The sequence below is a fragment of the Colias croceus genome, chromosome 30 (genome assembly GCF_905220415.1).
Source record: "Colias croceus chromosome 30, ilColCroc2.1".
NCBI classification, from domain to species: Eukaryota; Metazoa; Arthropoda; class Insecta; order Lepidoptera; family Pieridae; genus Colias; species Colias croceus.
In genome coordinates, this window is record NC_059566.1 from 414,268 (window position 1) to 437,968 (window position 23,701).

The 23,701-nt window shown below is 36.3% G+C and overlaps 3 protein-coding genes across 3 annotated transcripts in view; 1 reads left to right on the top strand and 2 right to left on the bottom strand.

Moving 5' to 3' along the window:
- LOC123704749 (catenin alpha) overlaps window positions 1-23,701 on the top strand; it is a 51,946-nt gene that overhangs the window by 14,660 nt on the left and 13,585 nt on the right. The window contains exons 13-15 of the mRNA XM_045653220.1: window positions 373-529; window positions 1,109-1,214; window positions 1,739-1,833. Of these exons, the coding sequence (XP_045509176.1) occupies window positions 373-529; window positions 1,109-1,214; window positions 1,739-1,833 (358 nt within the window). The remainder of the gene's footprint in view (window positions 1-372; window positions 530-1,108; window positions 1,215-1,738; window positions 1,834-23,701) is intronic.
- Window positions 8,616-13,106, bottom strand: LOC123704748 (larval cuticle protein LCP-17-like). The gene is made up of 4 exons (XM_045653219.1): window positions 13,015-13,106; window positions 10,265-10,459; window positions 9,306-9,410; window positions 8,616-9,000 (listed from the first exon to the last, which is right to left on the bottom strand). Exons 1-4 carry the CDS (start codon window positions 13,015-13,017, stop codon window positions 8,908-8,910), a joined length of 396 nt encoding a protein of 131 aa, XP_045509175.1. The 5' UTR covers window positions 13,018-13,106; the 3' UTR covers window positions 8,616-8,907.
- Window positions 17,007-20,936, bottom strand: LOC123704747 (esterase FE4-like). The gene is made up of 3 exons (XM_045653217.1): window positions 20,647-20,936; window positions 17,859-19,108; window positions 17,007-17,608 (listed from the first exon to the last, which is right to left on the bottom strand). The coding sequence occupies exons 1-3, from the start codon at window positions 20,818-20,820 to the stop codon at window positions 17,422-17,424; spliced, it is 1,611 nt and encodes a 536-aa protein (XP_045509173.1). The 5' UTR covers window positions 20,821-20,936; the 3' UTR covers window positions 17,007-17,421.

Consider the following 23,701-nt stretch of genomic DNA (forward strand, 5'->3'; position numbering starts at 1 on the left):
TAGTAAATTATTTTTTGAAAAATAAGGTCATGAAGAAGTTTCACTTCTTACGTGTGTACACTAGTACACGCACATTTTTATTATTTGTTATGGAAACAGTGTTTTTTATTTTATCATGATATTTTACACTATACAGTGTGCAAATTTTCGATGGGATAAGAATTTCCTAAAAAAAAAATGAAATTTGTTATTTCATTCTTAAAATCAGCACAAATAGGCCTTCTTCTATCGAAAATTTCCATACCGTATACTTCGTATCTATTTCTTTTTTATCATCAAAAATATATTAAAAATCATCAAAAAGTAATATTTTTACACACATAATATTACTATAAGATTAAAAACACACTATACAAGTACAAACGCGGGTAGGTGATAAACGCGTGTCGCGTGCTAGCGGCCCGCAGTCGGTCTCGGGTCGCGCAGGAGAACGCACGCGCGTTCGCCCGCGCGTGGGAGGCGGCCGTGCGCCTGCTCACCGACGCGGTCGACGATCTCACCACTATCGACGACTTTTTGGCTGTTAGCGGTGAGTTTTTTTTATATTTACGTTGGAATTTATGCAATTTTTAACCGACTTCAAAAAAAACGTGATTCTTTTTTTGTTCGATGCGGGATGGTGTCGAATTGGTCCCATAAAAATTTTATTCAGATAGGCCCAGTAGTTTTTATTTTATGGGCATTTTTGCAAGTGCAAGTGTGAAGTCGGTTGTTTTTAACGCAGTTATCACTTGTTGTTTTTATATTTTAGTTGGAATTTATGCAATTTTTGATTGTTCATTATGAGGCTGACAAGACGCAATTTTGTTAAATGAAGTATTATTAACATTGTGAAGGCTATTTTTCTAAAATATGTTTTTTTGTTTATTGAAGTGAAACTTCTTTATCGGGGTTGGAAAAAAAATTTAGTGTAACATTTTTTCGTTACGCGTGACATTTTTCCGTTACGCGCCATCTTTTTCTTATCCCACGCGTGATTCGACGTATTTCTGTAAAGTTGCATATAGTAAATTATTTTTTGAAAAATAAGGTCATAAAGAAGTTTCACTTCTTACGTGTGTACACTAGTACACGCACACTTTTTTTACATCCATCTCTCCGTATATAGAGAATCACATCCTCGAAGATGTGAACAAGTGTGTCGTAGCACTACAAGAAGGTGACCCGGATTCGCTCGAGCGCACCGCTGGCGCTATACGCGGTAGAGCTAACCGGTAAGTTTTCTTATTATGGACTTAACAAAAGCGTTTGACTTCATATTCCATGAATATTTACTGGATTAAAAGTTGAAAAATAATGTACATAATATGTATCTTAATAGCTTCCAGAGACAGGCATATGATTTTGAACATTAATTAAATAAAAAAGTAGTGTATTTAATTCAGAATACGAATGTTCAAAATGTGTCCCACATTCTATACTACCCGTATTCTAGGCCCTATCTTATTTGTTTTATATACTTAGTAATGATATCGTAAAAGTATTTAATTTTTGCCTCATTTTATTTGATAATGGTATAAATGTGGCTACTGAGAAGAACAATAATGTTTATAAAATCATTGAATTGCTTAATTTTAATAATTTAAACTTAACAGCGTGTGTACAACATTTATTTACATACTTTAATACATTTTTAGATAGGTTTGTGTGAAATTATACATTTATTTATCTCGAAGGATAAGATTATCGAATATTTATTAGCTCTAAGTAATTATATTTTTGTCTGTCTGTCTGTCAGTGTGTGCTCGGTAGTCACGCAAGAGATGGACAATTACGAGCCGTGCATCTACACGAAGAGAGTTTTGGAGGCCGTCACTGTGCTGCGCGATCAAGGTATGTGTTTGTATTGATACAAACGTATGTATTGATACAAAAAATGAATGTTAATATACATAATAATATAATGAGGTTCATGTTGATACAAAACTGAATGTAAATTTGTACGTGAGAGCTTTATGTGAGATGTTTGTATTGATACAAAAAATGTTTATACTATTAATTATTATGAGTTTAAATTGTTTTATGTTCATGCAAAACTGAATATTCTTTTGTTTAGTTTTTTTATGTTCATACAAATCTGTGCAAATATACAGCACGTCTGATTTTTTTTGTGTTAACACATTTTTGTAGTAAAACAATTTTTTTTTATTCTAAATATATAAATGGATAAATTTTGAATTCGATTCGACATGACAAAGTTGGATGTTTGTTACCTTGTCTTAAACGACTGCATGGATTTTAATAATTTGCGGATATGTTCAAAGAAATATAAAGTACGACTTTTAAAACTGATGGCATATATTCATTTATTATATTTAAACATATGGAAAATGTAATAATACTAGGTGATTTTAACCTAGGTAATATAGAATGGGCCTATGGTCAAGGCGGTACTTGTGGAATGGTTCCTGTTGCATGTCACGGTCGTGTGGAGTGTGCTTTGGTCGATTTTATCAACTTAAATAACCTTGAGCAAATAAACAATATTACAAATCAAAATGGAAAAATATTAGATTTAGCCCTAACTAATGTTCCTCGTTTTAAGATATCTACTGCGATTGATATATTGACCAAACCTGATCCCCATCATCCGTGTTTATTTCTGAGTCTGGTATCTGAAGCACCTTCCACACTAAGATGTGATGACTACGTTAGCTATAACTTTTTTAAAGCCGATTATGATTGTATTGTGCGGGAATTGGAGAATATTGATTGGTGCTCCAAATTCGCTAAATTCGTTGATATTAATGATAAGTTAGGGGCATTTTACGACATTATGCGAAGTGTAATTGATAACCATGTGCCTAAGAGTAAAATGAAGAAAAGTAAATACCCTCCCTGGTTTACGTCCGCCCTAATTCACGTTATCAAAGATAAGGAAAAAATGAGACTCAAGTATAAGAAATATAAAAATCCCCGCGATTTGTTAGAATTTAGTATATTACGTGAACGTTCCCATAAATTAATTGCACAGTGTCATCAAAATTATAAGTTAAAGATCGAAAATGCAATCTCGAAGGATAGTAAAGCTTTCTGGAAGTTTATAAATAGTAAACGGAACAATCCGACATCTTCCATACCTTCTGTTGTGTGCCTAAATGACAAAATCGCGACTAACGGCCCTGATATAGCTAATCTTTTTGCATTGCATTTTTCTTCTATATATTCTGAACCCTTATCAAATATTTGTGTTCAGAATAGAGAAGCCGCTTGGGATTCTTGTGCAAAGGTTATTGTATCAAAAAAAGAGGTTCTTCTCAAGTTGAAACAACTTGATATAAATAAGGGTGCTGGTCCAGATCAAATTCCTCCTGTATTTCTTAAACGCGCCGCTGTCGCAATTGCCTCCCCTCTCGCTATAATTATTAATGAGTCACTTAAACAAGGTATATTTCCTGAATATTGGAAAACCTCTATAATTGTGCCCGTACACAAGAAAGGCGACCTAGGTGCAGTCAGTAATTACAGGCCCATAACTATCTTATCTTCTTTATCAAAGGTGTTTGAATCGTTGATTTGTCCAGTTTTGACTCGATATTTAGATAAATTTATAACTCCACATCAACATGGCTTTAGGAAGGGTCACTCAGTGCAAACTAACCTTGTTAAGTTTTTGTCTGACCTGACGCATGTGATGGACATCGGTAACCAAATGGACGTAGTCTACACAGACTTCAGTAGCGCATTTGACAAGGTGGATCATCTGACTTTAATCACAAAATTAAAAAACTATGGTATATCGGGTCCTATTTTACAATGGATTGCATCTTACTTGTATAAAAGGAATCAAGAAGTTGTTGTAAAAGGTTTCAGATCTAAAGTGTTTACTGGTACATCTGGTGTTCCCCAGGGATCTCATCTGGGTCCACTTCTGTTCGTTGCTTACATCAATGACATCTGTGACTCTATCAAACACTGCAGTTATGCACTTTTCGCTGATGACCTAAAAATTTACAAAACTGTAAACAGCTTGGCGGATGTAGCTGCTATCCAGAATGATTTAGACAATATAGGTCAGTGGTGTAAAAATAATAATATGATAATTAACTCTAATAAGTGTTCATTCATTCGATTTACAAGGAAAAAAGTATTTTCTAGGGTTTGATTTTACGCGAGTATTATACATTTAGAAATTAAAGACTTTTTAACGGATTTTAAACGCGATTTAATCATTATATTATTTTCCCGACGTTTCGAACACTTTACAGCGAGCGTGGTCACGGGGAGACTGAGATGTTGTACGTCTTGACGGTCATTCACAAATTGTTATTTGTAAACTACCTCCACCTATTCCTCCGTAGTTGGTATGTGGAGTATTTTTCCGGATGTTGGCAGTATTGGCTGATCGTGTCTTCTAGTCTTTTGGTATGTTTGACATGGGATTTTAAATTCTTAATAACAGGATCCCAGGTGTTAGAGAGTTTCAAACCATCTTCTCTATTGAAATTTGGATGTTTTTTAATTTCAATAGCCTCGCGCACAAGTCTTGGAAAAAATTTATTTTCTCTGGCAAGGATTTGTGGTTGGTCAAATCTTATGAAGTGGTTGTTGTCCAGTGTGTGTTCACATACCGCAGACTTCTTGTGACGCCGATGCTTGATATCCGCAATGTGCTCCTTCAGTCGGTTAGCAATGCTTCTTTTTGTTTGGCCGATGTATGAGAGACCACAATCACAGTCTAACTTGTACACGCCTGCTTCTTGTAGAGGAATATTACTTTTAATTGGTCTCAAGAATTGGTTTATCTTCTTGTGCGGCTTATATATAGTTTTAATTGAAGCTCGTCTTAGGATTCTTCCAATTCTGTCAGTAACTCCCTTCACATATGGTAGGTAGGCCGGTTGTCTTTCAACTGTGTGTGGCTTCGTTCGACTCCTGTGATGCTGTGGAGGCGCCTGCAGCTTGTTGTTACGTAGTACCCGCTTGACATGCTGCAGTTCCCCGCTGAGGTGGGCAGCATCACAGAGGTGGCGGGCTCTCTGAAACAAAGATTTACCGACAGAAGCTAGTTGGCAAGGGTGGTGGTGAGATTCACCATTGAGGTACCTATCAGTATGAGTGGCTTTCCTATACACTGTATGGTTGAGCATGCCATCCCGTCCCCTCATTATTAAAATGTCAAGAAAGGCTAGACGGTTGTTAGTTTCTAACTCCATAGTAAATTGGATGTTTTTATGTATGGAGTTAAGATGTTCTAAGAATGCAGGTATATGTTCAGTAGGGAGTATTGTGAAGGTGTCATCTACATAGCGTTTATACAGTCTCGGTTTGACTGGTGCTGTGGCCAAGGCTCTCTCCTCGAAGTCTTCCATAAAAATATCAGCGACAACGGGTGATACTGGAGAGCCCATGGCCACCCCATCAACCTGCATGTAAAATTCACCATTCCACAATAAATAGCCAGATGTTAGGCAATGTTCTAAGATCTCTGCATATTCTAATGGCATATTGTGTTCATCTAACCTTCTCTTAACAATATTGATGCAATCAGTCACCGGGAGATTAGTAAAAAGAGACTGCACATCAAAGCTAACCATGGTTTCATTGTTTTCGATATTTAGGTCTTTTAATATCTCAACAAAATGGTATGAGTCCTTAACATAAGCACTGGTGTTACCTCTGAGGGGAGCGAGCACCCTAGACATGTGTTGTGATAGTTTTTGAGTGGGTGTATCAATTTGACTCACAATAGGTCTTAATGGAGTATTAGTTTTGTGTATTTTAGGTAAGCCATACATCTTAGGGGGTTTCACGCAAGATGGAATAAGATACTTAGTGTCAAGATTTAATGTCGTTTTGTGTTTATTTATAAGGTCAGTTGTTTGTTTCATTACCTTGTTTGTTGGGTCCTTGTCGACTTTTTTGTAGGTGTTTTCGTCCGACAGTATTAGATAGACAGATAGACAGTATACTGTCGGACGAAAACACCTACAAAAAAGTCGACAAGGACCCAACAAACAAGGTAATGAAACAAACAACTGACCTTATAAATAAACACAAAACGACATTAAATCTTGACACTAAGTATCTTATTCCATCTTGCGTGAAACCCCCTAAGATGTATGGCTTACCTAAAATACACAAAACTAATACTCCATTAAGACCTATTGTGAGTCAAATTGATACACCCACTCAAAAACTATCACAACACATGTCTAGGGTGCTCGCTCCCCTCAGAGGTAACACCAGTGCTTATGTTAAGGACTCATACCATTTTGTTGAGATATTAAAAGACCTAAATATCGAAAACAATGAAACCATGGTTAGCTTTGATGTGCAGTCTCTTTTTACTAATCTCCCGGTGACTGATTGCATCAATATTGTTAAGAGAAGGTTAGATGAACACAATATGCCATTAGAATATGCAGAGATCTTAGAACATTGCCTAACATCTGGCTATTTATTGTGGAATGGTGAATTTTACATGCAGGTTGATGGGGTGGCCATGGGCTCTCCAGTATCACCCGTTGTCGCTGATATTTTTATGGAAGACTTCGAGGAGAGAGCCTTGGCCACAGCACCAGTCAAACCGAGACTGTATAAACGCTATGTAGATGACACCTTCACAATACTCCCTACTGAACATATACCTGCATTCTTAGAACATCTTAACTCCATACATAAAAACATCCAATTTACTATGGAGTTAGAAACTAACAACCGTCTAGCCTTTCTTGACATTTTAATAATGAGGGGACGGGATGGCATGCTCAACCATACAGTGTATAGGAAAGCCACTCATACTGATAGGTACCTCAATGGTGAATCTCACCACCACCCTTGCCAACTAGCTTCTGTCGGTAAATCTTTGTTTCAGAGAGCCCGCCACCTCTGTGATGCTGCCCACCTCAGCGGGGAACTGCAGCATGTCAAGCGGGTACTACGTAACAACAAGCTGCAGGCGCCTCCACAGCATCACAGGAGTCGAACGAAGCCACACACAGTTGAAAGACAACCGGCCTACCTACCATATGTGAAGGGAGTTACTGACAGAATTGGAAGAATCCTAAGACGAGCTTCAATTAAAACTATATATAAGCCGCACAAGAAGATAAACCAATTCTTGAGACCAATTAAAAGTAATATTCCTCTACAAGAAGCAGGCGTGTACAAGTTAGACTGTGATTGTGGTCTCTCATACATCGGCCAAACAAAAAGAAGCATTGCTAACCGACTGAAGGAGCACATTGCGGATATCAAGCATCGGCGTCACAAGAAGTCTGCGGTATGTGAACACACACTGGACAACAACCACTTCATAAGATTTGACCAACCACAAATCCTTGCCAGAGAAAATAAATTTTTTCCAAGACTTGTGCGCGAGGCTATTGAAATTAAAAAACATCCAAATTTCAATAGAGAAGATGGTTTGAAACTCTCTAACACCTGGGATCCTGTTATTAAGAATTTAAAATCCCATGTCAAACATACCAAAAGACTAGAAGACACGATCAGCCAATACTGCCAACATCCGGAAAAATACTCCACATACCAACTACGGAGGAATAGGTGGAGGTAGTTTACAAATAACAATTTGTGAATGACCGTCAAGACGTACAACATCTCAGTCTCCCCGTGACCACGCTCGCTGTAAAGTGTTCGAAACGTCGGGAAAATAATATAATGATTAAATCGCGTTTAAAATCCGTTAAAAAGTCTTTAATTTCTAAAAGGAAAAAAGTACCATTTAATTCGACTTACAGTATCGACAATGTTCCTCTTCTTCACCAGCATGAAATTGTCGACCTGGGTGTAACTTTGGATAGTAAACTCAAACTTACATCTCATCTTGATATAATAATTAAGAAAGCTGCAAGGATGACTGGGTTTATTAAAAGAAATGCTACATCCTTTAAAGCATCAACAAAAATTGCCTTATATAATGCACTCGTACGGAGTCACCTCGAGTTTGCATGTGTTGTGTGGAATCCCCATCACGCCGTGCACTCGCAGCGCATAGAATCCATACAGCGATCGTTCACTAGGCATTTGGCTTTTACCTCCCCAGGTATCTCACATCGTTGTCCGTATGCTGAGCGCTTACATTACTTCAAAATGATGACGTTAAGAGATCGCCGTAAATTACACGACTTGGTATTTCTTTTTAACTGTGTAAATGGTTTAACTACCTGTGAGGATATTGTTTCTGGTATCACTTTTCGAATCCCGTCTAATTTACCCAGAAAACCGATTAGTAATCTCTTTGATTTACCAGTGAGCCGAACTAATTTAGTACGTCAAGCACCATTGCCTCGAATGTGTGCAGCATATAACCAATTTGTCACTTCTATACCGGACCTTGATATATTCTTTGGATCTCTTGCACAATACAAACATAAAATTATTAATTGCTTGATTAATAATAATTTGTAAAACGATTAATAATAATTTTATAAATACTTAATTATAGATAACACTAATAAAAAATAAATATTTATATTGTAATGTAATTAATTATCTGTTATGTTCATAAATAATTCTATTTAATTTATAAATGCTGTGTACACCTTTTATTGATAAGTACATAATATTAATTAATTAATAATGTTAATTATATCAATGTCAAATGTATTTATTGTTGGTGTGCCTAATTAAAATAAATAAATAAATAAACATCATAATCGAGGTGTTCAATAAAACGACAGCATTTTTTAAATAATTAATATTTTTATAAAAGTATATAAAAATAACACTATACACTTATAATAACACTTAGAATGACAACATTGGTGACAATACTAAATCCTCAACCGACACTCAAAAAAATTGAGTTACTCGACTTTGAGTTAAACTAAACTTGAGTTACTCAACTTTGAGTACCATTTGAGAATTCAATTTTTGAGTAATTATTTGAGTGGAATGAATATTTCCGTTAATATTAAGTGGGTTAAGGGAAATAGGCGGTTATCAAGCTTCGGGTTTTGGTGGGTGAGCTCTGATGTATTCCAACGAGCGGATAATGGCCTCTGGTACTGGGGGTGGGGTTGGCACGTGGGAGCCCTGTAATGGAAAATATCATTAATATATTTCACTAGCTGTGCTCCGCGGTTCCACCCGCATTGCTCCGCTCCTGTTGGTCTTAGCGTGATGATATATAGCCTTCCTCGAAAAATGAGCTATCTAACACCGAGAGAATTTTTTTAAATCGGACCAGTAGTTCCTGAGATTAGCGCGTTCAAACAAACAAACTCTTCAGCTTTATAATATTAGTATAGATTTATTCTGACTATGCACTACAGCTATGCACGTGTAACGTTGTAGTTCTTTGATGATCATAATAAGTGTAAAGTCGCGTTATTATTTACCTGCACTTGATAGCCGTTCTCGTCGGCCGTGTACGCGAATTGCACCACCTCACCCTCGGGGGATTTCCATTGCGCCTGGCCTTGCACTATCTGGGATGGGTTCTCCTGTGAAATCGGAAAAAGTGAACACTTAATAAAATCGTAGGAAAGTCAAAAGTGTACATTGAATATTTTTGAAAAAGAATACTTGGGGCGTGATATACCCTCGATATCGAAGCCAAAAATATAGTTTTAGAAATTTTGTATGTATGTCCAGGCTAAAGTCAAAAAATGCTGCATGGATATTGGATATAGGTACTTAAATTTTTGCATGTATATAACAAACAGTCGAGTCAACATTTTATTTCATTCCACATCGAAATCCTGCTTCAGGGTCTTAGCATTCCCTTTGCTTAGTACATAGTTATGAATAATTACGGCTTATGGGTTGTTCAATGCGCCCTTAGCTTGCGTAGATAACCCATAATAAGTCTCCACCACCCCCTGATAATGTCCCTCTACTCCCACATCGAAATCCTGCTTCAGGATGTTAGCATTCCCTTCACTTGGCTTATTATTCCTAGTGGAATGGTATAGTAAACAGTCTGCGATACTTACGGCTTGTGGGTTGTTCAAAGCGCCCTTAGCTTGCGCAGATAACCCATAATAAGTCACCACCACCCCCTGATAATGTCCCTTTACTCCCACATCGAAATCCTGCTTCAGGATCTTAGCATATAGCCCTCCTGACTTTTCTATTACTACTTGAGTGGTATAGTTAATAGATTTCTATACTTACGGCTTGTGGGTTGTTCAAAGCGCCCTTAGCTTGCGCAGATATAATATTATCAGTCTCCACTACCCCCTGATAATGTCCCTCTACTCCCAAATCGAAATCCTGCTTCAGGATCTTAGCATATAGCCCTCCTGACTTTTCTATTACTACTTGAGTGGTATAGTTAATAGATTTCTATACTTACGGCTTGTGGGTTGTTCAAAGCGCCCTTAGCTTGCGCAGATATCCCATTATCAGTTTCAATCGCCCACTGATACTGCCCTTCTACTCCCACGTCGAAATTTTGATTCAAAATGTTAGCGTTACGCTCGTTGTGTCCAACGATGTGAGACACGTCGGCGGCAGCGAACGCCACTAGGCAAGAGATAAGCAGGAGTTTCTGTGGATTAAAAGGAGCGGTTATTTCTTTCGTTTTTGTTTCTGGGGATTGAAATAATTGTTATTTCTTGGGTTTAATGTTTCTGGGGATTGAATGAATCGTTATTTCTCTAATTTATGTTTCTGGGGATTGAAAGAATCGTTATTTCTTGTGTTTATCGCGAGTATATGTTTAGAAATAGGATTTTTTATAAATAACGCGAATGGGATTGTTATTTAATGTGTTTAACAAGTTTAGAAATTAAAGAACTTCAAAGTCGATCTATTCAATTTCAATTCAAGTTTAAAACATGGGTATAAATGGTATAAGGCTTTTGGTATTTCCGGAAGTAACGAGATGGTTGTTTCCAGCGTTTAACGAGAGCATACGTTTAATCAAGGATCGGTGACATTACTATTAATTACGATAATATCATGAGTTTAAGAGTATTTTTTAGTTTTGTAAAACCATATAGGTAATTATAATACTAATGATCCTTCAACACCCGAATAATTTAACTTAACTTTGCCTTATCGATGTTTATGTCGTAAATATATATTTTCCAATACCGTTCACCCAAAGGTCACCATGTACGGTGCCCCGGGCGGTCGACCTCTCGCTTCCTTTGAGATGAGCGGGCGTAATGGTTGATGCAATAGTGTTTAAGTGTAGTAGTGTTGATGGTAATTTGGGTGTGTGTGTGTGGAGCGGATAGCGATTTTTCGTTAGTTTGGATTATTTGTTATTGAAGTGAAACTTCTTTATCGGGGTTGGACAAAAATTTAGTGTAACATTTTTGCGTTACGCTGTAGGCGTGACATTTTTGCGTTACGCCGTAGGCGTGACATTTTTGCGTTAGGCCGTAGGCGTGACATTTTTGCGTTACGCGCCAACTTTTTCTTATCCCTAAGTTTCACTTCTTACGTGTGTACTCTAGTACACGCACACATTTTTTTTTTACGGACTTATACATACTTACTAAGTACCTATACGTATACGTATCAGTACTTAGTAAGTTATGAATTATGATAATTAAAAGTAATGGTATTTATAAGAATGATAGTATGTTCAGTAGTTTAATAGGCATTCAAAACAATTTCGAATGATTTCTTCAATCAATTGACTTATTTGATCGAATCAGACTATTTTTAACCGACTTCAAAAAAAGGAGGAGGTTATCAATTCGGCCGATATGTTTTTTTTTTTATGTATGTACACCGATTACTCCATGGTTTCTGAACCGATTTACGTGATTCGTTTTTTGTTCGATGCGGGATGGTATCGAATTGGTCCCATAAAAAATTTATTCGGATAGGCCAAGTAGTTTTTATTTTATGAGCATTTTTGTCAAAGTGCAAGTTTGAAGTCGGTTGTTTTTAACGCAGTTATCACTTGTTTTGAACTATTGAATTGTTTTCAAATTAAATTATATTCCGGTCTTATTACATGAAGTATTTCTAAAATGTAGCACTTACTTAGTTTTAATTATTTTTGTTAAAACATACAATCACGAAATCTAATCAAACTACATATTTCGCCTAATCAAACATTAAAAAATGCTAGTTAAAATACAATATGGCTTCTTATTAATAAAAAATATGCTTATTTAAAAGCATCCAATTATGAAAGTCATGCAGTCTATTATCGATTGCTTATTAAAATACTAACTAAAAAAAGTAAATTAAAATCGCTATCCGCTCCGCTCGTGCCTATAACCACACGGTCACGCAAATATGTAACCTCGACATTTGTGAGACGCTCGCTTCATTAAAATTTCATCTTTTTTTGTTTATTCATGATGCTTTATTTATTTAATATACAAGTTGCGTAAGTTAGGTTTAAGTAATAACTTGGCTTACTTGAAATTAGCGTGGTATTGTTAAATAAGTTATATTTAAGTTGGTTTATTTTTAAGTTCGATTCTCGATAACTTATTGGTATGTTAGCTTTTGTGAACAATAATTATTGGACTTGGGGATATTTTTCGGACGTACATTGATGGCTAAGCAAGTTTTGATTGAGTTTAGTAAAGAGATAGATTTCGATTAAAAATATTTTATAAGAGTACCACACATTATAATATTTTAAATCAGTTCTTAGAATTAAAGTTAAACATTAATTTAGGAATAAATTGCACATTAAAATGTAAAAATCACTCGCGTTTCACTAAGAGTGTGGACTAATTCGGATGATAAACAGTCTTGCTTTGTATTTTTGCTTAAAATTTTAAAATAATATGTTATTTAAACTACTGATCGTACAAATTTAAAATGGTCAAAAATTTGCAAATAGGTAATGCACAATAGAAAAATAATGAATCTTATAAAAATAAACAACACCAAACCTAATTTTAAACTCATTTCAATAACCGATGATCTCCTATATGATATAACACTCGTCAACAAAATAAATCCCGGTTTAAAACGATTAAAAAATGCAAGTATTGTGCCCACAAGGGACAAGTAAATAATGAATTTAGTTTAAATAAATCAATCAATATTTACACTCGAAATAAACCCACTTAAAAACTCGCTTAAATAATTAAAATCACTCGTAAAAAAAGAAAATGAACCAACCATGTTGTCACTAGGGTATCTGGTACACGACTATACTGTGACATGACCCAGTGCCCATATATATACTTACTATACTGCTAAGGTCACGCACTCTGTGCTTTTTTGGTGACCTACGTACAAGTATTGATGGATCGTCTTTTTTGGGTCATTATATATTAGCTGTGCCGTACGGATTTACCCGCATTGCTCCGTTCCTGTTGGTCTAAACGTGATGATATATAGCCTATAGCCTTCCTCGATAAATGGGCTATCTAACACAGAAATAGTGTTTCAAATCGGACCAGTAGTTCCTGTGATTAGCGCGTTTAAACAAATTCTTCAGCTGTTTATTATCATAGTATATAATAGCTTTCCGCCTGCAGCTTCGCCTGCTCTGTCTAAAACCTAATAAATTGTATACTAAAACCTTCCTCGAGAATCACGCTATCTATTAAAAAAATCAGCATCAAAATCCGTTGCGTAGTTTTAAAGATGTAGGCAATAAGCATACATATGGATATAGGGACAGAGAAAGCGACTTTGTTTTATACTACGTAGTGATGTAGACGAATAAGGGATGCCCCCAAAAAATTCTTCATCATAACATATATTATATTTTTTTTATCAAAACCTTGAAGCCGAAAAAGAAATTTCAATACGCAAGATAAATATGTATTGTCCGGCCATAAAGTATTAATACACCCACGCGTTTTAAAATTTATTATTTACTAGCTTTCCGCCCGCGGTTTCACCCGCTTTGTTTATAACTTATAATAAGTCTGAGGAGTTTGTTTGTTTGAACGCGCTAATCTCAGGAACTACTGGTCCGAAGTGAAATTTTTTTCTGTGTTTGATGGTCCATTTGTCGAGGCAGGATATAGGCTATATATCATCACGCTAAGCCCGACCGGAGCGGAGCAGTGCGGGTAAAACCGCGGGGCACAGCTAGTCTTCTTTATATAATAAAAATGAATCTTAAAAATTAATTAGTAAATTATAATTTTAAAGAATAAAAAGCCTCTTTTAAATATTCAAAAGCAAACTGAACAAAAAATAAAAAAATAGTTTTAAGGTCGAGTTGAAAAAACTAAACAAGGATTTTGACAAAACGTTATGCCAAAGAATTCACATATACATACGTTAGATATCTAAACAAAAGTAAAGTATATCAAAATGGATCCAGCCGTTCCAAAGTGATGCAATAACCAACAAAAACGATCATCGGAAATTTTATCTTTGAAGAATGACAAGTAGCTTAAGATTATTTGATCATACCTAGTTATCAATATCTTATCAAAATATTTCACTGAAAATGTATTGAGATAGATTTTTACTTACAATTTTGCGTAAGAGTTTTAGATAATACTAGCTGTGCCTCACGGTTTTACTCGCACCTATTGGTCTGAGCATGGCTATAAATATATTATCATCATGGACTATGAGTCCACATATCGAGGAAGGCTATAGCCTCATATGGGCTATCTAACACAGAAAAAATTTTTCAAATCGGACCGGTAGTGCATGAGATTAGCGCGTTCAAACAAACAAACTATTCAGCTTTAAATAAATAAAATCTTTATTTGAATTAATACATAAGTTTGTCATATTGGATTGAGGTTCAGGCCCCCTTACTAGGTATAACCTGTATTGAAAGAAAGAAAGAAAGAAAGAAAAAACATTTAATCCAACACACAAAAAATAAAAATAAAACATACAAAGAAAAAGCAACAAAGTAACATGCATAGAACAAAACAATATGAAAATTACAACGATAAAAAAAAATAAAAGAAGTATGCATGCCATTTACATTATATAACAATAGGTCAAATAGACCGGACTCTCAGTGGAGTTTCGTTTGCAAAAATAAAGTATTAAAGGGACCAGGGGCCTTAGACAAAGTAACAATTACAAAACGATAACGAAGTTAGAAAAAAGGCAAAAATGTATGGGATTGACATACGCCGCGTTAGATCACGTGGTCTATCTAATGTCAATCCCATACATTTTTGCGATTTCTAACTTCGTTATCGTTTTGTAATTGTTACTTTGTCTAAGGCCCCTGTTCCTTCCCTAGTATTGATACCTTTATAATATTAGTGTAGATTTCATACATACTTTTTTAAACCATTTATTAGTATATACAGGGTTACTTGAAAAACACCAGCAACCTCGTAGGACAAGATAGCTAACATCATAAGTAACAACATTTGTTCTACGACTTTTGGCATAACGCAATAAATTATTTTTAAATGATTTTTAAACTTTTATTGTACTCTCCTAACATTTGTAAGTCTATGTTCTATTCATTATCGGATGGACGACGCGACGCCCCCTTCCACCTCTCGTTCGTTTCTTGTTTACGTAATTTTTGGGAGGCGTAGAGTTTATAATATTCAAACGGAAAATTAAATGAATATTTATTTTTGTATGAAAATAAAATCTAACAAATTATCAAAAGTCGTAGAACAAATGTTTTTGCTTATGATGTTAGCTATCTTGTCCTGCGAGGTTGCCGATGTTTTACAAGTAACCCTGTATAATATAGCCAATTGCTAACTTTACAAATACTTGGAATTTAAATGGTTTTAAAAACGTTCATACTCACATAATGTGGGAATAACTTTTACCATGATTAATAGTGTTGTTTCACCGAAATCGATTCAGCAGTTTAAACAATAGATATAAATTTAATATATTCATAAAAATATTAGTTAGGACACCATACATAATGTGTATGCCATTTTTAAAGGTTATGTTGCGTAAGGAAATAATGTCAAGAGGAAAAAATGCATGTCTTGTTGGAAATATTTTATTGTTTGAGTGTGTTGAAAATATCTTCATCTGAACTACATGTATGTGCTCATATTATTGACTAGCTTCCGCCCGCGGCTTCGCCCGCGAAGGTGGTGTTTTGATAAAAGGTAGCCTATGTTCTTTCTCAGGGTCTAAAGATTGTCTGTGCCAAATTTCATCAAAATCGGTTGAGGGGTTTAAGCGGGAAAGCGTAACAGACAGACAGACAGACAGAGTTACTTTCGCATTTATCTATACATATAATAAATCTGTAGAAGGGTCAATTCTGTACATTGAAAATATTGAAAAAATAAATAGCAGGGGGTGTTACTGGATCGATACCAAACCGAAATATGTGATTAAAAAAGTTTTTGTCTGTCTGTCTGTCTGTATGTTCAGGCATCACGTGAAAACTAACGGTTCGATTTCGATGTAACTTGGTATAATTATACCTTATTATCTTGAGCATAAAATAGGATACTTTTTATCCCGGAAAATTACGTAGAAAAAAATAAATCTTCATTTTTCCGCGCGGACGGAGTCGCGGGCGGAAGCTAGTAGGTAATATATTAGTAGTGATGATACGAATAATATGGCTATTGCTATAGTTCACTTAATTATTTTGCTATTTAGATACAGAAGAACCTCAGAGAACAATAGACTATTTTTTTTGTCAAAAAACAGTTATAGAATTATATAGAGTCGAATGTTAACTGGGATCTTTAAATTACATAAATAATGTTTGGAATTTATTTTTCGTCTGTATTTATGTTTGTCAGTCAAAATCCAATTTCAATTTTAATGTAACTTACACGAAAAATGATCGGATTGCTATTGCGGACAAGGGACTAAAAAATAAAACACACAATTTTGTTTATAAATAGTTTATTTAAACAATGTTAACATAACTTGGTTGTTTCCTTAAATTAATCTTATATAATTTCGTAAATCACATAAATTTGTAAATTATTAAATAACAAATAATTCAAACTGACTGGCATAATATATTATTTTCACGTGACGCAAAATAAATAATAATTTCTAACATACACCATGCTTTCTGTCTTCAGCAAAAATCTTAAAGTACAGGATGTCCCACTATGGGTATACTAAGCGCGAAGGGACAAGGAAGGAAGGTAGTTTTGCATACACTGATAACGTAAAAAATACATAACAAAATTACGTCAAAATTTTTTTGCTAAATTTTTCCTGTAATCAATGTTTTCTTCTCTAGCTTCGCGCAGCCGGCATATACTGCTTCGCTACTGTGAGCATTCTGTCTATGAAAACATAATCTTAAACAATAGCTCACGTGCGGGTGGCAAAATTGGGCGGAATGCTTGTTAGGGGTGGTACAAAGAGTTAAGAATTCATATTTAAAAAAACAAATGTGTCTGGAATTTTATAAGTATTTTTTACGTACTCAGCGTATGCAAAACTATAACCCTCCTTTGAGCTTAGTATACCAACAGTGGGACACCCTGTATATGTTTGAAAATCCAACAATGTTGATGTCAAATTGCATCAAGTCTTTATCAGCTAGTATACTTTAAGAAAACAATTTTAAATACCAATGACTCTAAATTCATCCTGACTTTATCAGCTTCTTATTCTCAATGCCAGAATCTGCAGTCTTCAATTATCATAACCCCGTACAGCTTGTTTATTCGTGTCGTAGAAAAGGTCCCAGAACGCGAGACGGTTAGAATAAGGCCTAGTACCCAAATGAACCATAGTGTTGATGTTCATATAGTTGAGACTGTCCTTTGTGACCGCTGGCCAGATGGTAGGGATGAGGTCGGAGGTTTCTGGCGTTGGGTTGCTGAAATAAAAATTAAAATGAGGCTCTCTGATGCTTCGCATCGTCGTGCAATAAATTGTCGTGTGAATGGTTTCGTAGGTGTGAGAAATAAGGGTGAGGTAGTAAAGACGATCTTACGATTTAGGAATGTAAGATTTCTAGGTACTTGGATAACATTGTCCAAAAGAGATAGGTTAGTTCAATGTACTTTTTTTGATTTTAAAATACATTTGATTGATTTAATTGATTTTAAAATACATTATAATCTTACCCGTGCTTAACAAAATTGGTCCACAATTCAGTAATCCTGTCCACGATGAGCTGGTCTTCTTCACTCACGTCCTTATCAAAGATAGTCATGTCGAACAGATATCCCAACTCGTCAGCATGAGCCGCTCCTCCAATAGTGACGTTGGCACGCTTCTTCACAAAGTTCCGACCGCCATTATACGAAAATATGTAGTGGTACACCTTCTTAGCGTTGCTGTTGATAAATCTTTCCACGCTGCGTTGCACGGGATGATTGATGGAGAAGTCGGAGTAGAAATTGATTATGTTCCACTTCATTTGCTGGCTGATTGCGTTATCTCCGATGTAGAAACGGCGGACCAGCTGCTCTCGGCCGTTCAAGTCTTCCACGTTGAAGATTAAGGGTAGCAAAGCGTCGAACGGATCGTTGGTAGTGTAGTACTCTTCTGGTTTTTCCACGTATTGGAGTAGATACTCGTGGTTATTGTAACCGCTCAGTATGGCCATGTTCTTGGCTTTAGCTACTTGTTCTACGTTCACGGGATGGCGTGTCAGGAAGCTCTCGACACCTTCGAACTCGTGTTCGACGCAAGGACGGAATTTAAGAGATATTTCGTTCGCAGCAGCTATGACTAGTTTCACGTCTGTCTTCTTCAAGAAGGCTAATGCTTCGTCAATACTGTCGGTTTCGAAGCCGAGCTGTTTGGCCAGTTTAGACGGTACAGAACTATCAGAGTCTTTGATAGACCAACCGCTGTACACAGACCCGCTTTGCAATATAGCCTGGTTGAAAAGCCTCTCATTGTTCGATACCAAATGGTATTCAACAGACGCAGCGCCAGCGCTTTCTCCGAACACAGTAATCTTATTGATATCACCACCAAACTCTTCGATATTCGCCTTGATCCATTTTAGCGCTAATACTTGATCCTTCAAGCCCTGATTGCCTGGTACATCTGGCGTGTCCAAGCACATGAAACCATACGGACCTAAACGGTAGTTTAAGGTTACTAGAATGACGTCATTGCGCACTATGTACTTTGGACCATATAGATATCGGCCAGAGAATCCAATCTCGAAGCCACCGCCATGTATCCAGACGAGTACGGGCATACGGTGTCGGGAACTGGCCTTGTTTGGAACGTAAATGTTCAAGTGTAAGCAGTCTAATGTACCAACAATGGAGTGGTCGAACTCCTCGACTTGGGGACATATGGCTGAGTCGTCGTACGCCTCGAAGACTTCTTCGAATTGAGGGTGCGGTTGTGCTACCTGGGGAGGATTATTTATTTATTTAACACTTTAAAAGTTGTTGTTAGAACTATTTACAGGTAAAATAGAGTATAACAAACTTGGCGTCAGCAAAAAGATCACTATTGGCGGGACGAGAATAAAAAAAAATTTATATCAAGATTATTTATTGTGTTATTCAAGGGAATAATATTATATTATCTTAAAAAAATAGTAACGTATACTATTGATGTTATTTGGTGTCAATGTATACGCAAGTTTTAACGAATATTAAAACTGAAAACAAAATGAAAATCGGTGCAGCGGTTTTTATTATTTTATCACGAGTTTAATATGTAGCGATTTTAATGAATGTGAAATTCATTCTATCTTAAAAAACGCATCTAGATCCACTGCGTAGTTTTAAAAATCTAAGCAGACATATGGACAGACATACAGTGGGATTCAACTTTGTTTTTATACTATGTGTAATGTGTATGTAGTGATAATCTATATTAATATTATAAAGCTGAAGTGTTTGTTTGTTTGTTTAAACTCGCTAATCTCAGGAACTACTGGTCCGATTTTAAAAATTCTTTCTGTGTTAGATAGCCCATTTATCGAGGAAGGTTATAGGCGATATATCATCACGCTAAGACCAACAGGAGCGGAGCAATGCGGGTAAAACCGCGGGGAACAGCTAGTGCATAATATATGCCACGTAATGATAAAGCACTTTAAACTTCATCTACATATGTTTGTTTTATTCCTGTACTTATTGTAATTAATATGGCAATAAAATTCCCTTCATGTCGATCATGTCCTTATACCATATAAACATTTTTAGTCACAAACTATTCACAATATATAGGGGAAAAATAATAAAATAAAACTGCTTAACTAAGTATTTTCTTAAGTATTTTAACCTTGATATTTATCTTAAACTGATAGTTACAAATACGTGATCTTTTATCGGAGTTGCGAAATCGCATCTAGTTATCTTTTTTTCTTATATTTTTTGTGCAAGTTATGTAAAAAATATAAATTATATATTGCAATGGGATAAATTTATTAAATTATATTATTTCCTGTTCAAATGATCGATAATGAGAACCGTATTATCTATACTAATATTATAAAGCTGAAGAGTTTGTTTGTTTGTTGGAACGCGCTAATCTCTAGAGCTACTGGTCCGATTTGAAAAATTCTTTCGGTGTTAGAATCGAGGAAGGCTATAGGCTATATATCATCACGCTAAGACCAACAGGAGCGGAGCTATGCGGGTGAAACCGCGCGGCACTGCTAGTCGCTTATAATCGATCGATTAGAAGAAGATATATTATTAAAAAAGATATTTGTTTTTATGGACATTCATGTTTATTTTTATGATCACCTATCACTAGCAATCTATCACCGTTTGGGCTTTCAAAGTAACTACCACTATCACCCTTTCAAGTTAATCAGTCGAATTTTAAGGAATCGGTTACATACGAACATGTAAGTGAAGCTAATACAAGCGTGTTAAAAATGACTAAATTGCATTAAGCATGTTAATAGCTCAAAAATTGGCTCAAACTCACCCCAAAAGGATTATCGCCATCGACCACAGCGTAGGGAATGCCCAGGAACATGGAATAGTCTCCATCGTCAGCTCGTAATCCCTTTATCAGGCCCTGCTTAGTGTCGACCAAAGGGTCCAAACGGAGCCTCGCCTCCACAGCAGCGAATAGTAGGAACAGCACGAACGGTAGCATGGTGGTGAATGGAAGATGGTCTGGTCGCTAAAGATGGGTTGGCGTGATAAGATTAAGTGTCGTGATTAGGTATATAAAGATAGGGCTAAAAAATAACGCGTCCTCTACACAATGGGCAGCGTTGGCTCAACAAGTGATCGTCGACGTTGGCCGCCCTTACTTATGTATCTACAATGTCGGTCGATTATAGACATTTAGGCCCTCTAGACTATCGTGATTGCTTCTACACGCCCAACGCTGCCCATTGTGAAGAGGGCTCTTAAAGATAGGCAGATTTAAGTTTGAATGGTGGGGTAATAGGTTGATTTATTTTACACTAGATTTCCACCCGCGGCATCGCCCGCGCAGTCAAAGAAAAACCCGCATAGTTCCCGTTCCCGTGGGATTTCCGGAATAAAACCTTTCCTATGTTCCGGGGTAAAAAGTAGCCTATGACCTTTCTCGGGTATCAAAATATCTCCATACCAAATTTCATGAAAATTCGTTCAGTAGTTAAGGCGTGATTGAATAACAGACAGACAGAGTTACTTTCGCATTTATATATAATATTAGTATGGATTTGATAAACTAAAACATTTAATTATTCAATAAGACTTCTAGTAGAAGCACTTTTGAATCGTCATAACGTAGTTTTACCATTTACCACCGATTCGGAAAGCAGTGCCTACGAAGACCCGACAAGAAACTCCGTACAATACAATAAAAAACAATAATATTTTTATAAAGTCAGTTATTGATAAGTTTAGAAGAAAATCTGGAATACCCGCACTTCCTTAACTAAAGTTGATTATAGTTAAAAACTAATATAATAAAAAAAACGACGTGTGGCACTCGAGGACTGCCGCGGTAAAGCTATTGCATGCTATGCCTTTGTAGCGACACCTCGCTCTGAATCGCGCAAGCGAAATTTTTTCGGTACAGAGCTATATATAAAACTTTCCGACATCATCCATTGGGGCTATAACGGCCGGCCAGTCGAGTAGACTGGTCGGGAAACCTCTTTTTTCGATGGAGGAATTCCACCTTCCTTCCTCCACACTTTCAAGCCACACCTCCGCTCGTCGGAGTGGGGAGCGTGAGGTTTTTCGTTACGGAATTTCTCGATTCGGTCCCCGCGCTCAAGGCCCGCGATAGAAGCTATGCAATAGCTTAAAAACTGTGTGCCGCGGTTTTACCCGCATTGCCTTCCTCGATTAATGGACTATCTAATAGTGAAATGATTTTCCAAATCGGTCCCGTGGATCAGGAGATTGGCGCATTCAAGCAAGCTAGTACTTAGTAAGATGTGTCAATAATTTTAAAGATATACGATCTACACTCGTATCATATTACTACATACGTATCATATTTTGTTACTATATTATTATATTTATTACTACTACTAGCTCGCGGTTTTACCCGCATTGCTCCGCTCCGCCACAAATCGGTTTTACGTGTTTCACATGAAAACATTAAAGATCACAAAATGCAGTTTTAAACAAGTGTTTTAACATATTTTTAAGCAATTACATTGCTTCTATCGCCTTGAGAGCGGGGACCGAATCGAGAAATTCCGTAACGAAAAAACCTCACGCTCCCCACTCCGACGGGCTCGGAGGTGTGGCTTGAAGGCATGCTATGCAATAGCTTTACCGCGGCAGTCCCCGAGTGCCACACGTCTTTTTTTTATAGAGTTCACATGAAAATAATATTGATACAGTTGTCTGGAGTTCATTTAACATTTAATTAACTTTATTTATATACTAGCTGCGCCCTGCTGTTTTACCCACATCGCTTCGCTCCTATTGGTCTTTACGTGATCATTAATAGCCTATAGCCTTCCTCGATAAATGGGCTATCTAACACCGAAAGAATTTTTCAAATCGGACCATTCAAGTAGTTCTTGACATTAGCGCGTTCAAACAAAGAAACATTTTTCAGCTTTGTAATATTACTAGCTTACCGCCCGCGGCTTCGCCCTCTTTGATTAAAACCTAATAAATTATATACTAAAACCTTCCTCTTGAATCACTCTATCTATGAAAAAAACTGCATCAAAATCCGTTGCGTAGTTTTAAAGATTTAAGCATACAAAGGGACATAGGGACAGAGAAAGCGACTTTGTTTTATACTATGTAGTGAAGTTATAGAATATAGATATATCGATATTGTCTTCAAGTGGTTCAAGAGCATGCTCGTTGGATTCGTTTGATAAGATACGATTTTTGCATCGTTGCGAAACTCACACTTGAAAATTTTGGTCATATTTATATTTAACTGACTTGAAAAAAATGTACCTTCCTACTTACCTACCAAAAAAAATATACCTACCTACTTACTGTTTAGAAAATTATTAAAAAAAAAAACAAAAAAATCGCCTTCGAGATGTCAGAAATAAACATTTAAATAGGACCATTAATGGCAAGACACCAAAAAACGAAGAAGGTTCTCAATTTTGTTTTGGTTTGTTGAGGGTAAAATTCCAAGGTCGCGTCATGGCAATACCGTCACGTCATGGAGCGAGGCGACGATTTTGGCATTTTGCCAAAGAAGTTTCACTTCTGACACGTGTGCTCGGCACATACGCTCTTTTTATTTGATTTGACATCTATCCTATCCTTCCTACTAATATTTATTAGTCCTCCTAATATTATAAATGCGAAAGTTTGTGGGGATGTATGTGTATGTTTGTTACTCTTTCACGCAAATACTACTGAACCGATTACAATGAAATTTAGCACACCGATAGAGGGTAACTTGTATTAACACATAGGATAGGTTTTATCCCGGAAATTCCACGGGAACGGGAACTATGCGGGTTTTTTCTTTGAAAACGCGGGCGAAGATGCGGGCGGAAAGCTAGTCTATACTTAATATTATAAAGCTGAAGAGTTTGTTTGTT

Coding starts and splice junctions, on each gene's coding strand:
- LOC123704748 (XM_045653219.1), bottom strand. Junction 9,411..10,264: donor CTTTGAACAACCCACAAGCC/GTAAGTATAGAA, acceptor CCGATTTCACAG/GAGAACCCATCCCAGATAGT. Junction 9,001..9,305: donor AGAACGGCTATCAAGTGCAG/GTAAATAATAAC, acceptor TTTCCATTACAG/GGCTCCCACGTGCCAACCCC.
- LOC123704747 (XM_045653217.1), bottom strand. CDS start 20,820: ATGCTACCGTTCGTGCTGTTCCTACTATTCGCTGCTGTGGAGGCGAGG. Junction 19,109..20,646: donor ATGGCGATAATCCTTTTGGG/GTGAGTTTGAGC, acceptor AATCCTCCCCAG/GTAGCACAACCGCACCCTCA. Junction 17,609..17,858: donor ACCAATTTTGTTAAGCACGG/GTAAGATTATAA, acceptor TTTTTATTTCAG/CAACCCAACGCCAGAAACCT.